This window comes from Lathyrus oleraceus, chromosome 5, assembly GCF_024323335.1.
Source record: "Lathyrus oleraceus cultivar Zhongwan6 chromosome 5, CAAS_Psat_ZW6_1.0, whole genome shotgun sequence".
NCBI classification, from domain to species: Eukaryota; Viridiplantae; Streptophyta; class Magnoliopsida; order Fabales; family Fabaceae; genus Lathyrus; species Lathyrus oleraceus.
The window spans coordinates 618501657-618513735 of record NC_066583.1 but is presented as its reverse complement, the minus strand read 5'-3'; the positions used below and the strand labels follow the sequence as shown (position 1 = coordinate 618513735).

The window sequence follows — 12079 nt, the reverse complement described above, 5'->3', positions numbered from 1 at the left end:
AAGGTGATGTCGCTCAGTATCGAGAAGGCCGGTGCCAAGTATCAGAAGTCTAGGGTGACTTTGTTTCGTGATATGATTCATCGTGAGAGCAAATGCCATGTTGATGACATGATGGCAAAGTCCCAAGCAGAGGAGGGGCATCCGGTGGATCAAGTCGTTTGACAGGTAGAGATAACTCATACTGTTGAGTTCGAATTAGCGCACTTATGGAGTGCTGCCCAGCAAGCTGCCGAGGCATGTTGCGAACGAAAGAGGAATCAAGGTTGATCCTGAAAAAAAAAAAAAAAAAAAAAAAAAAAAAAAAGAGTAGTAGGAACCTCTGATTCTGATACCTTCCGGGGAAGAAACGACTGCTAATCTGGTACCTGACAGCCCTTAAAGGGTCTATGAGGTGCGTATTGAGTCAGTATGACTAGTCTTGTCGAAAAGAGCATGCAATTTACCTAAGCAAAAAGTTTATCGACTGTGAAACAATACACTCACTGCTCGAGAAAACTTGATGTACTTTGGCATAGGCTGCTCGCCGATTGAGACAGTGTATGCTGGTTCATACCACCTTGTGGATGTCCAAAATGGATCTGATCAAGTATGTGCTTGAGGAGCTAGCATCGAACGGACGGGTTGCGAGAGGGCAAGTGATGTCGACTGAATACGATATTCAGTATACCTCATAGAAAGCAACCAAGAGGAGGATATTGTATGGTTATCTCGCCCAACAGCCCACTGATGATTGTCAACCAAGGAAGTCTGAAGTCCCTGATGAGGACATCTCGAGGTACTCGAATCGAAAGATTGAGAGTGACCGATCCCGGAGGAGGGGCCTGACCCCGAATCCGAACGGGTTTTGATGTCTGATGGGGAGAGTTTAAAGAGAGTGAGCTAGTGCTTCCCCGATAACATTTGAACGCACCAATGATAGTGGCTGAGTACGAAGTTGGTATCCTGAGTGTCGTGCTTTGGTACGTGCATCTACTGGGGCAACGCCTTCCTCATGCGGTATGGGATGGAAGTGATATTGCCTGCTGGAGGCTAGATTTCATTGTGAAGAGTCCGGATGGATGAGAAGTTAGAAAAGGGCGAGTGGATGAGGACTCGGTATAACACATTGAGCCTGATTGAGAAAAGAGGCTGACAGTTACTCGTCATGGGGCAGTTGTACCCAGTAAATGAAGCGTGTTGATGACCGAGAAGTGCCACCTCGTGGGTAGCATGGAAGAGATGTGGTGGTGAAAAGGATCCTTCCTCCTCAAGACGATCGTGGGGCAAGTGGATAAACAATTATGAATGTCCGTTCGTGGTCAAAAAAGGTCTCCTCTGACAGAGCCTTGTTGCTGACGACCACGGATGATGAGGATTTTCCATCCCCTATGAATGCGGACGCAGTTAAAAGATACTTCGTGAAAAAGAGGCCCGCTGGACAAAAAGAATAAAAGAGTCCAGGCAAAAAAGGGCATCCCGGCGAACCAAAAAAGAGAGAAAAGGTTCGGGCAAAAGTTAGGGATAATAAATGAAAAGAACTGTACACCCGGCAAGTCGAAAACCCCACAAGGGCGACTTGGGCAAAAAAGGGTATCCCGGTGGACTGAAACCCGAAAGGGCGGTCCAGGCAAAAGAGGGAATGAAACGAACAACTGCGTCTAGCATGATCGTTTGTGCTCATGATGACTTGGATAATCTCCAACAGAGACCAATCAGAAGCATCTTGTTCAGAAGACCGAAAGTGCGGAAAGTCTTGAGGACATATGAGGTGTAACTGAGTTGGAACCCGATAAGATCATGGTTTCACATTGCCACTAGGATAGAGTTTTTTCTGTTGTGTGCAATCACCTCTTTCCAGGGTTTGCTTCCTGTGTGTTGCTCGGTTGTGAGCCATCTTTTATTCCAGTCAATAAAGCGTGTGTTCGGTCAAATAAATTTTGTTTTTGTGTCATTACCATTTTGATTACGAAAACATCCGTTTATTTTGATAAGAATATTTGCATTTTGAAACATAGAGGTCCCTTCCGATGCATGCTTATGAGGTTGAAATCTGGAAATCTCATGCGGAAGTTTGAGTGACTTAGGCGTTGAAATATCGGAACACCTGGGGCATACCTGGAGCACGCTTTTATCTAACGATCCTTGCTGCAGAGCTTGATCAGGGGCAAGAGATAGTTGAACGGTGAAAAGCCCGTGACAGAGTGGCGACGACGATCCTGAAAGCTAATCAAGAAGACTCTTCAAAGTCTAAGGACTGGAAAGTTTGTATGAATCCCAGGAATTCGATCTTCGTGGGATGAATCAAAGGAGTCTAGGCGAATCTGGGTGTTCTCAAAAGAGGAAAGCCGACACTGTGGGTGGACGATGGATGCCGCTGCTCGGCGACTCGACAGGTGTTCCGTGTCCAATAAGCTGTATTTCCCCAGTGGGTGTGAGAGGGCTACCTCCCTAACAGATTTGAGATCATTGTCTCCTCAGCGAGCCTAAAGGTTACTGCCTTCCCAGTAGGGTTTGTGTTGATGGTTTTCCCTCAGTGAGATCCCCAAGCGGATCGGATTCGGAGAAAATCATCCCCAGTAGAGATAAGAATGGGTTTGCCTCCCCTAGCAGGGTAATCTCCAAGCAGTTCGGGTTCGATGGAGTGCATCCTCAGCAAGGTTTGTCTTTCCCCAGCAGGGTGGAAGTTGACGTGATTATAAAATCCTCAACACAGTTCCTGGAGTTCCCAGGTGTTGTCTCTGGAGGAGACGTGTGTTTATGCATTCATCATTTAGATAAGCATAGCATATTGCATCATTAGTGCATAGCATTTCCATGATCATGGGGCATTGTGTAAAACAAAAAAAACTCATGCATCAACATTGCAAACATGTCCATTAGCCCTAGGCCATGGTGACCAGCCGAGATTGGGTTGTTGGAAAGAGTTTAGCATCGCGCCATTGGATCGGCTTCAGAATTGGGTTCATCAGCATGGTTGAGAAGTTGTTGTTTTCCCAATAAGTGACTCCTTAGTTGAGTGGGTATCCCCAGCAGTGTTACTCCCCGAAGTTGGCATCATTTTGCAAGCTTGGGTCCATTCCCTTAGCAGCAGTGGGTGTGTCTGATCTCTCCATGTAGAGTCTACCCCTTAAGCAGAAAGTGTCTACCATTTCCTTCTGCGCTCCCCACTGAGTTATATCCTCGTGGATGACGGTTGTTTCCGTTCCCTCCCTGACGGGATGGGTTTTCCCTATTGAGTTCTGTCCTCATTAGGATGAGTCCTGTTTCAGTCTGCCTTTTTGGATCGATCCTAAATTGGCTTCCTGTTGGCTGTCTCCCGTGCTTCCCTGGGGCATAAATGAATAGTCGCTCACTAACCGGCACTCATTCATCTTATCCTCAGCAGAATTGGTGGCTTCTACCTACAAACTGGTAGTTGTAAGTCCTATCTTTGTGGTTTTCTACCTACTAGTTGGTAGTTGTAAAATCCCACTTTCATCCCCTTGTTGGAGTTAACCCTTTGTGCTCATCCTATCGATGACTGATTACTTTTCCGTGGTTTTCTGCCTACTAACCGGTAGATGTAATCCCCTCTTTATGGTATTGATAGTCTTGTCCCCTTTGGATACTTGCCCTGATCAAGCAGTATTGTCCCCAGTGGGTCTTCCCTTTCCTTTTGGGTATTTGCTCCGAGTTAGCAACTTTATCCTCTTTTGATTGGTCATCTTTTGCATGCCTAGTCCTGGTACCCTGATGTCTTTCTTATCGGTCGATTATTCATTTAACAACCTGCAACCCGGTTATGGATAATCTTCCATGCGAGTGTATTATCTACGTTTTGACGGCTATAGATAATATATCTCATGCACTCTTTGGTCAATCTTTCGATTGTTATCCCCAGCATAGGTCTTTGGCATGCGTGCCGGCTCACGTATCACTGTTTTGCTATCTTCGCCGATGCTGATAGACATGAAGTTTTCCCGATATCCAGACCGAAGTGGCGTCCAGGCCAGTTCCCGGTATCCAGACCGAAGTGGCATTCAAGCCAGTTTCCGATTTCCAGATCGAAGAAGTTCTCAACAATCAGGACGAAGAACTTGTGGCGTTCAGGCCAGTTCCCGGTATCCAGACCGAAGTGGCATTCAAGCCAGTTTCCGATTTCCAGATCGAAGAAGTTCTCAACAGTCAGGACGAAGAACTTGTGGCATTCCAGGCCAGTTTTCCCGGTATCCAGACCGAAGTGGCGTCCAGGCCAGTTCCCGGTATCCAGACCGAAGTGGCGTCCAGGCCAGTTCCCGGTATCCAGACCGAAGTGGCATTCAAGCCAGTTTCCGATTTCCAGATCGAAGAAGTTCTCAACAGTCAGGACGAAGAACTTGTGGCATTCCAGGCCAGTTTTCCCGGTATCCAGACCGAAGTGGCGTCCAGGCCAGTTCCCGGTATCCAGACCGAAGTGGCGTCCAGGCCAGTTCCCGGTATCCAGACCGAAGTGGCATTCAAGCCAGTTTCCGATTTCCAGATCGAAGAAGTTCTCAACAGTCAGGACGAAGAACTTGTGGCATTCCAGGCCAGTTTTCCCGGTATCCAGACCGAAGTGGCGTCCAGGCCAGTTCCCGGTATCCAGACCGAAGTGGCGTCCAGGCCAGTTTTCCCGGTATCCAGACCGAAGTGGCATTCAAGCCAGTTTCCGATTTCCAGATCGAAGAAGTTCTCAACAGTCAGGACGAAGAGCTTGTGGCATTCCAAGCCAGTTTTCCCGGTATCCAGACCGAAGTGGCATCCAGGCCAATTCCCGGTATCCAGACCGAAGTGGCATTCAAGCCAGTTTCCGATTTCCAGATCGAAGTGGAGTTCAGACCAGATTTCCGGTGATCAGACCAACATTGATACTCTCATATTCCGATGCTTAGTGTTCAGACTAATGGGCGGCGTTCAGGCCATGGGTATTCCTGTGTTGCCATTTATTTTGGTATTCAGGTCAACTTTCTGTTTCGGTACTCAGGCCGATTTTCACCGTACCAGACGTATTCTTCTTTTGGGATTGCTTCTTTGCCGTTTCTGACAGGCATGATTAATTATTTCATAGGGATTCAGGATCAAAATCTGGGTCTTATTATTTAACCATCTCCCACTACGATCATGTGAAGAACATCTTGCTTCATATTCTCTAGTTGAAGACGCTTAAATAGGGGCAACTGTCATACCCCGATTTTGCTCCTGAATTTTTTATGTTTGTGTGGCATGCTTGGCCTAACTTTACTTTGGTTTTGTATGAGGTTTGTGGTCTTGATCCAAAGCCATGGTGTTGTGATTGTGGATATTTCTATGGTTTGGGTCATCTGAACAACCAGGTTTCTTGTGTGGCAAGCCACTTACTAGTCATGTTATTGGTTCATGGATACTATGCCAAAACCCTAACCTTATGGTCTCATTTCATGTTTTTGTTCATACACATTATCAGTCAAGTTATTTTCTTTCCAAAAGTCAAACATTCAAGCCAATTGTGAAAACAATTTCAAATCAATTTTCAAACCATTTCAATTCATTTCACACCATTCTAAACCATTACATTTGATTCCACAAGAAAATACAAAAAAAAATTGACACTTTTGGACCAACTGTTGACTTTGGTCAACAGTTGACTTTTTGGTCAACTTTGACCAAAATCAACCCAATTCCGAAAACCCTAAAATAAACCCATGTCCATATCCAAATTACACCAAAGGTACTGTTACATGTGGTAAAACAACACTTCCACAACTAGATCTACCAATGCAACTTCTCAATCTCAATCTCAATCTTCATTTCCCAACAACACAAGTGCGCACAAAAATTCATCACAAGATGCAGTTACTATTCCAGCCACAAACAACACTCAAATTGTAAAAATAGAACCATCTAGGGTCACAAATCAAACCACAAATGCTACTGTTCAAGGAGTTGCTCCAGTTACCCCCCACCAGAATTTGAGTTCTAATTCTTCGTTGAAAGGTTTGATTTGAACAATTACACAGCTTCAGTTGCTAAGAAAAAGAACAGTGAGAAAAACAAGTACGCAGAGTTGATGGAATCTCTTTTGAATTATGTTTTTTTTTTATGATGATGGGTATTGATTTTACAGAAGGGGTAAAGAAGGTATCTTGGAGATTGCACACACTGTTTTCTGTTGAAAGTCAGAATTACTTTGATATGAAGGTTAAACAACCTGGACCTGTTACTCGTCTTCTTAGTTGTACCGATGAAAAGAAGAAGAATTATAAAGGAATGCATTTGGCTCCAATTTTTGAGGTTCCTTCTGTGAGTAGACATCCCAAAACTGGTGATTGGTACCCTGCAATAAACAAACCTGCCGGAGTCATACACTGGTTTAAATATAGTAAAGATGCAATAAATGTTGGTTGGGTTCTCATTCTAGACACAGACATGATTATCCGTGGCCTAATTTTACCTTGGGAACTTGTTGCTGCTCTGTCTCCAAACACTGATACCCTTTGCCATGACAGCTTATGGTACTGCTGCATTGCTACTTGTTATTTGTTTGGAAACCTTACACTGGTTTTCTGTCAATCTCTGCAATGTTGGGGATTATTATGGTAGTTGAAGCATTATGTGCTGGAGGTTTTATGAGCCTTTTTATTGGTTACATACACCAGTACAATTCATTGAACTCCCATCCTGATGTTCTGAAGTCCTTATATTCACCACTACGACCAGCAAGTTCATTGGAGGGTCTAAGGTACCCTGATTGTAGGCTCTCTGATCAGCAAAAGGTGCTGCAAATCACACTATGTCAGTTGGAGAAATCTCCAAATTGTATGCTCTAAGAGATCAAAATCAAGATAGTAAAAACTCTCCTACAGGCCAAAAACCAAGTCATCAAACTCTAGCTTCAAGGAGCGTACTTCCGGCACCTGTTAAAAGAAAAGCAATAACATCAACCACTAATTCTTGGGGTGGTGATGGTGATTCAAAGTCCGTGTTCAACAAGAATTCCGAAACTAATCGAAGACATAGCATTGCGATATCTCCGGAGAAAGAAGATGTAAGCTCACCTGCAAAGGTTGCAAAGACTAAAAGCAAAGTGCCAAGTACTCCTGCTAAGAAGCAGCTTTCTTTCCCAGCTTCTGGTACAAGAAGGCATCCTGTTCCAAGTAGAATAGGAATGAGTTCTAATAAGAATGGTGTGGCTGCTACTACTATTCCTGAAGAGAAAGTGAAAGAAGGACAGTGCAGTCAATTATCATTTTGCTGGATGCTTTGGAAAGAATGCAATCACACTTAGCTGCAGTTTCAAATGATACCTTTTTTTTACAGAAACATAATAGTACACGCCTGCTGAAGCCGATTTCTACAGGCCTTCAATGAAGGCTACCCCTGTGTTTCTTCAACCAAACATTGCCCTGGATGAGCTGTGTTACTGTAAACTTGCTAGCCTCTGCAGCAGTTTTGATGATATGATAACCAGGCCAAGTCACTCTCTTGCTGGTACCAGCACCTGCTCCACTATCCAAGTACTCTCCGTAATACAATGTTTGCAGAAAATCCTTACTCGCGGCATCCCATTCAGCCCATCCTGCTGGGTCAATATGGCTGTCCACGACGGACTGCAACACAACAGTCCTGGAGTATTTCTTCCATGGACGGCCTAGGTATGTTTTGATGGAGCCTTGCACAGGCTTGAGGTCCGAGCTTGGTATGACATTACATTGCTGAATTGAAGTTGCAGTGTTCTGGTTTGGGTCTTCTCGACCTTGGACTGTGACCTTGTTCTTTTGTTTGCTCATGGGCTTTCGGGCCACAAGTTTGCTCTTCTGGAACACAACACCTGCGTTTCCAAAGATAAAGTCAACAGTACCGGTAATGAAGGAGTCACGGTAAAATTGTCGGTTGGAGTGTGCGTAGAGGGTGTCTTGAAATGCGTCAATTTTACAACGGTTGATGACAGATTGATCAGCACCTACGCGGAGAGCAACCGCCTGGTGCTTTTCTGGGCCTGCCGTGTTTTGGAACCCTATGTCCTGAGCTATAAACTCATCTCCAACAGCAGCTGCAAAACCAAATTAAACATTCACAAATTAGTTGTCACAAAAATATTGAAATGGTAAATACAGACAAGGGGGAGAATCTATACCAACAGTTGCACTATTGAAAGTGGTTGTTCCATCGATAAAATTCAAGCTGCCTGTGATTATTGTTGCATCCATACCATCATCAACAAGCTCTACTCATTGAATTGTCAAGCTATGCACATACTAGCCTACACCAATAAAACCAGTTCAGATTTGTTATAAAGCATAATAATTCAACTGAACTTATGCCAATTAGGGCCATTTGACAATCAACAACATACACTGACCTACAGGATTGGCTAGCGCATTCACTCGATTCATACCCTCGCATTTCAAATCTAACAGCGTGAACAGAGGACTAACACCGCTGAAGGATCGTCTCGTGATGCCTGAAAACGAAGTCAAGCCTCCGTTAGTCAATAGAAAAACCGCACATGTTACTCAGACCGAAATTCGGTAGATGCCACAGGTCCATACTCCAAACACTGCTATAAATCCTGGAAATTCAGCAACATTGAGACTTAATTGAACATGTTCACAAGTTAGTAACATCAACATTCTCCCTACCATGCCATCATGCACAGGCCAAAATTGAACCAAATGTATACCATAATCCTGCAAAAGCAAATCCAGCACCGAACATGGGTGAAATGGGAGCATATCACAAGAACTCTGCACCCGAAGCATTATGCAGCAAACTCGGTAGAACCGGATTCCACTCAACCACCCACGCTAGCCGCCAACGACAACCAACCTACTGCAACTGACATGCCATGCACTTACAATATCAGTTCACCTCGCCAGCTTGCACCTCCAAAGTCATTGAACCTACATAAACAAAACCAACCAGAAGCATCAATGCATAATTCATGAATGTGTGTGTCAATGACCAATCTACCGTGAACACAAGTCAAGCCATGAGATATTGATCCAAATGGAGCTACCAACATATTGGATTTACAGGACTTGCTATCCCGTTGTAATGGCTATCCTTGAGGCATGAATTTGGAAGCAAATGCATTGGTCCTGTATCCTGCAGTGGCCAAAACCAACATGAGCCTCACATAAGAAAAACCATGCTTAGCCACTTACCACCTGATGAACTGAACGAAGGGATCCAGCAGGGCAATGCAAGGCCAATTCAACAAGGTTGCAGCAAACCATGCTCACCATTCTTTTACTGCGGTAAAAAAATAAGGGGGGAACACATTAATCAGTCAAATTGCAAAATCCAAAGTGCAAAATCATTAACCAACAGTCAGAGGGCAAAGTCCAAAAACATCCCAAATTGGTATAAGGTCAAAGCAGAGAAGAAAGTTTGTGAAGGATACCTTTTCTTAAATCCAACATGGATAGGGTAATTCTGTGTCTGAGCATCCAAATTGCTTTGCAGAAACACTCCTTTTGAACAGCAAGGACCCCATTTGTAACCCTAATTCACAGAATATAAAGAGGAGAGGCAAATCAGTAAAAAACCTAGAGGCAGAAAAGAGGAGCACAACAAAAACCCTAGAGCACAACAAAACCCTGGAGGCGGAATTGAATCAAAAACCCTAAAGATAACTTTTTCAATACAAGATTGCAAAAAGGCAGAAGCGAGAGAAACCCTAGGATCGGATTCGACGGCGAAGGAAGTTACCTGAAGAGAGCGCACCAGTTCTTCGCACCACTATCATAACCGCGCCGAGCTTCGTTTGAGGAGGTAATCATCACATTTCTCTCGACATCCTCATAACATGTGACCTTTTGTTTGCATCTTTTGATTTTGCTCTAGGAAAGGTTCAGCGTTTTTCTTAGTCGTTGTTGTCGTTGCGTTTCGGTTTCGTTGTGAAGGAGATGATAGGATGAGACGAATGTTGGTCATTTTAGTTTAGGTTAGGGGTATTGGTTTTCTCTTTGAGTTTGTCTCTGTTTCGAGTGTGGAGGGAGATGAATGTCTCCAGTGAGAGGAGCGATGCGAGAGAGAGGGAGGAAGACGAACCTCTGTGTTTCCATTTTCTTTTCTTTTTTTTTAAATTTTTCTTTTATTATTTAATTTATTTCATTTTTAACACAAAAATCAAAAAAAGTATATGCTTTTATTTTCTTTTATTATTATTATTTACTTTTTATTTATTTAGTTTATTTTGTTTTTTAACAGAGATAATAAAAAACCCATAAAAATGTTTATTTTGTTTTTTTATTTTAAATCTTTTTTTAGCCCGGTTCATATATTTAGCATAGTATATCAGTAGCAAATATTGTTGAGTGGTCTAGTGGAAAGAAGCTAGTTTCATAGTATTAAATGGAGAGGGTTTGATACTCATGTGTGGAACTTTTTGCTTTTTATTTGATTTTATCTTCCTTTAGCATTTTTTATTCTTTTAGTATGTTGATTAATATCTTTTTATGTTTATTACACTCATATGTTCATTTTGTTGATAATGTACAGTTGTTGTATTTTAGTTTAGTTCAAAATCTTTTTTCAAACTATAAAAATCACACTTTTCTCGATTTAATATCGAGCCCATTTTTACACCCTTGTAAGTCGATTGCTTTTTAAGCATCGCCATCAACCTCACATAGCTTACTCTTGGGCTTTCTTACAATGAGACATGTCCCTTGCACTTACACTCATACATTGTTTAATGCTTCATTATTTCATTCTTCGATCGTTTGATTCGATTATATACTTGTTTATATCTTAATTGTTTGATTAACTGTGGCCTACTTGTATGGTGTATGAGGCATGTATTTATATTGTTTGATTGCCATGACAACCCCCATTCATAACAAATGTATCCCTCTCCCATGAAATGTATAATATTCTTTCATTCTTTATTCATCTGTTAATACAAGAAATAAAATGAACACCCGATAACCATTTCAAAACAAGACCAAAACCTCGATCCAACGTCGAGTAATCATTTTTCAAAACCTAACAGAACCAGCACGTATTCATCCACCCTTTTTGTAAGTCGATTGCTTTATGCATCGCCATCAACCTTGTAAGCCGATTGCTTTATGCATCGCCATCAACCTTGTAAGTCGATTGCTCCATGCATCGCCATCTACCTTTATCCCTAACACTTCTCCTTGCTCCATTCGTCGATTCTTGTTCCGATTAGGTAGCACCCATTAGATAGAACCCTTTGCATGATAACATAGGTAGGATTCCCATATTCTTTTGTATGATAACATAGGTAGAATTCCCATATTCTTTGCATGCTAACATTAGGTAGATGTTCCCATTTGTAAATCCTAACACTTAAGTACACATTGCATGACAACTTTAGGGCAGAGCTTCCCCATTTCTTTTAGACCTTTCCGAGCGTCTCCGATCTTGTGGCATGTAGTCCGTTCTATTGCAAAGAGGTAACTGCCTAAGACTCGATTCAGCGAGCTGCGACACCTACTGCTAGGACGCGAACACATCGCCCACTCTCCTTTGACACAATTGGTGTCCTCCTTTCTAAGTCCATGTTCAGATGGCAACCCCTATGTAGGGGAACTACATCGCCCTGATCCTTGTTCCAGACGAGGTATGTAGGCAGGTGGTCGTGCGAGACCATTCCGGGCACCTTTCTTTTTTTTCTTCTTTTTGTGTGTGCTTGACAGTTATAGGCTCGAGTTCCCGACTCCCTATTAACTTGTTTGGTTGTTGTGTGCTTGGAAGCTGATGTAAGTCCATCAAGTGGCATTCGGGTTCCAGTGTGGTTTTGTTGGGTTCGGATGCTGATGTAAGTCCAGTGATTGGCATTCGGGCTCCACGTTTGCCCCCTTTGTGTTTGTTGGGTTCGGATGCTGATGTAAGTCCAGTGATTGGCAGTCGGGCTCCACGTTTGCCCCCTTTGTGTTTGTTGGGTTCGGATGCTGATGTAAGTCCAGTGATTGGCAGTCGGGCTCCACGTTTGCCCCTTTGTGTGTGTTTGGTTCGGATGCTGATGTAAGTCCAGTGATTGGCAGTCGGGCTCCACGTTTGCCCCTTTTGTGTGTGTTCTGGTTCGGATGCTGATGTAAGTCCAATGATTGGCATTCGGGCTCCATGTTTGCCTGTTTTTGTGTTTTGTTTT

The 12079-nt window shown here is 43.2% G+C and overlaps 1 protein-coding gene across 3 annotated transcripts; it reads right to left on the bottom strand.

Annotated features, from left to right (window-relative positions):
* Nucleotides 1–5471: 5471 nt before the first annotated feature.
* LOC127087121 (pectinesterase 2.2) lies at nucleotides 5472–10049 on the bottom strand. Of its 3 annotated transcripts, XM_051027976.1 has the most exons (10): nucleotides 9667–10049; nucleotides 9359–9459; nucleotides 8976–9207; nucleotides 8315–8855; nucleotides 8090–8215; nucleotides 7260–8005; nucleotides 7011–7160; nucleotides 6817–6869; nucleotides 6407–6731; nucleotides 5472–6289 (listed from the first exon to the last, which is right to left on the bottom strand). In XM_051027976.1, the coding sequence occupies exons 5-6, from the start codon at nucleotides 8160–8162 to the stop codon at nucleotides 7317–7319; spliced, it is 762 nt and encodes a 253-aa protein (XP_050883933.1). In that variant the 5' UTR covers nucleotides 8163–8215; nucleotides 8315–8855; nucleotides 8976–9207; nucleotides 9359–9459; nucleotides 9667–10049; the 3' UTR covers nucleotides 5472–6289; nucleotides 6407–6731; nucleotides 6817–6869; nucleotides 7011–7160; nucleotides 7260–7316. The 3 variants fall into 3 exon arrangements, with proteins under 3 accessions (XP_050883933.1, XP_050883931.1, XP_050883932.1); XM_051027974.1 differs by having other exon boundaries at nucleotides 6407–6869; XM_051027975.1 differs by having other exon boundaries at nucleotides 6407–6869; nucleotides 7011–7100.
* Nucleotides 10050–12079: the final 2030 nt, after the last annotated feature.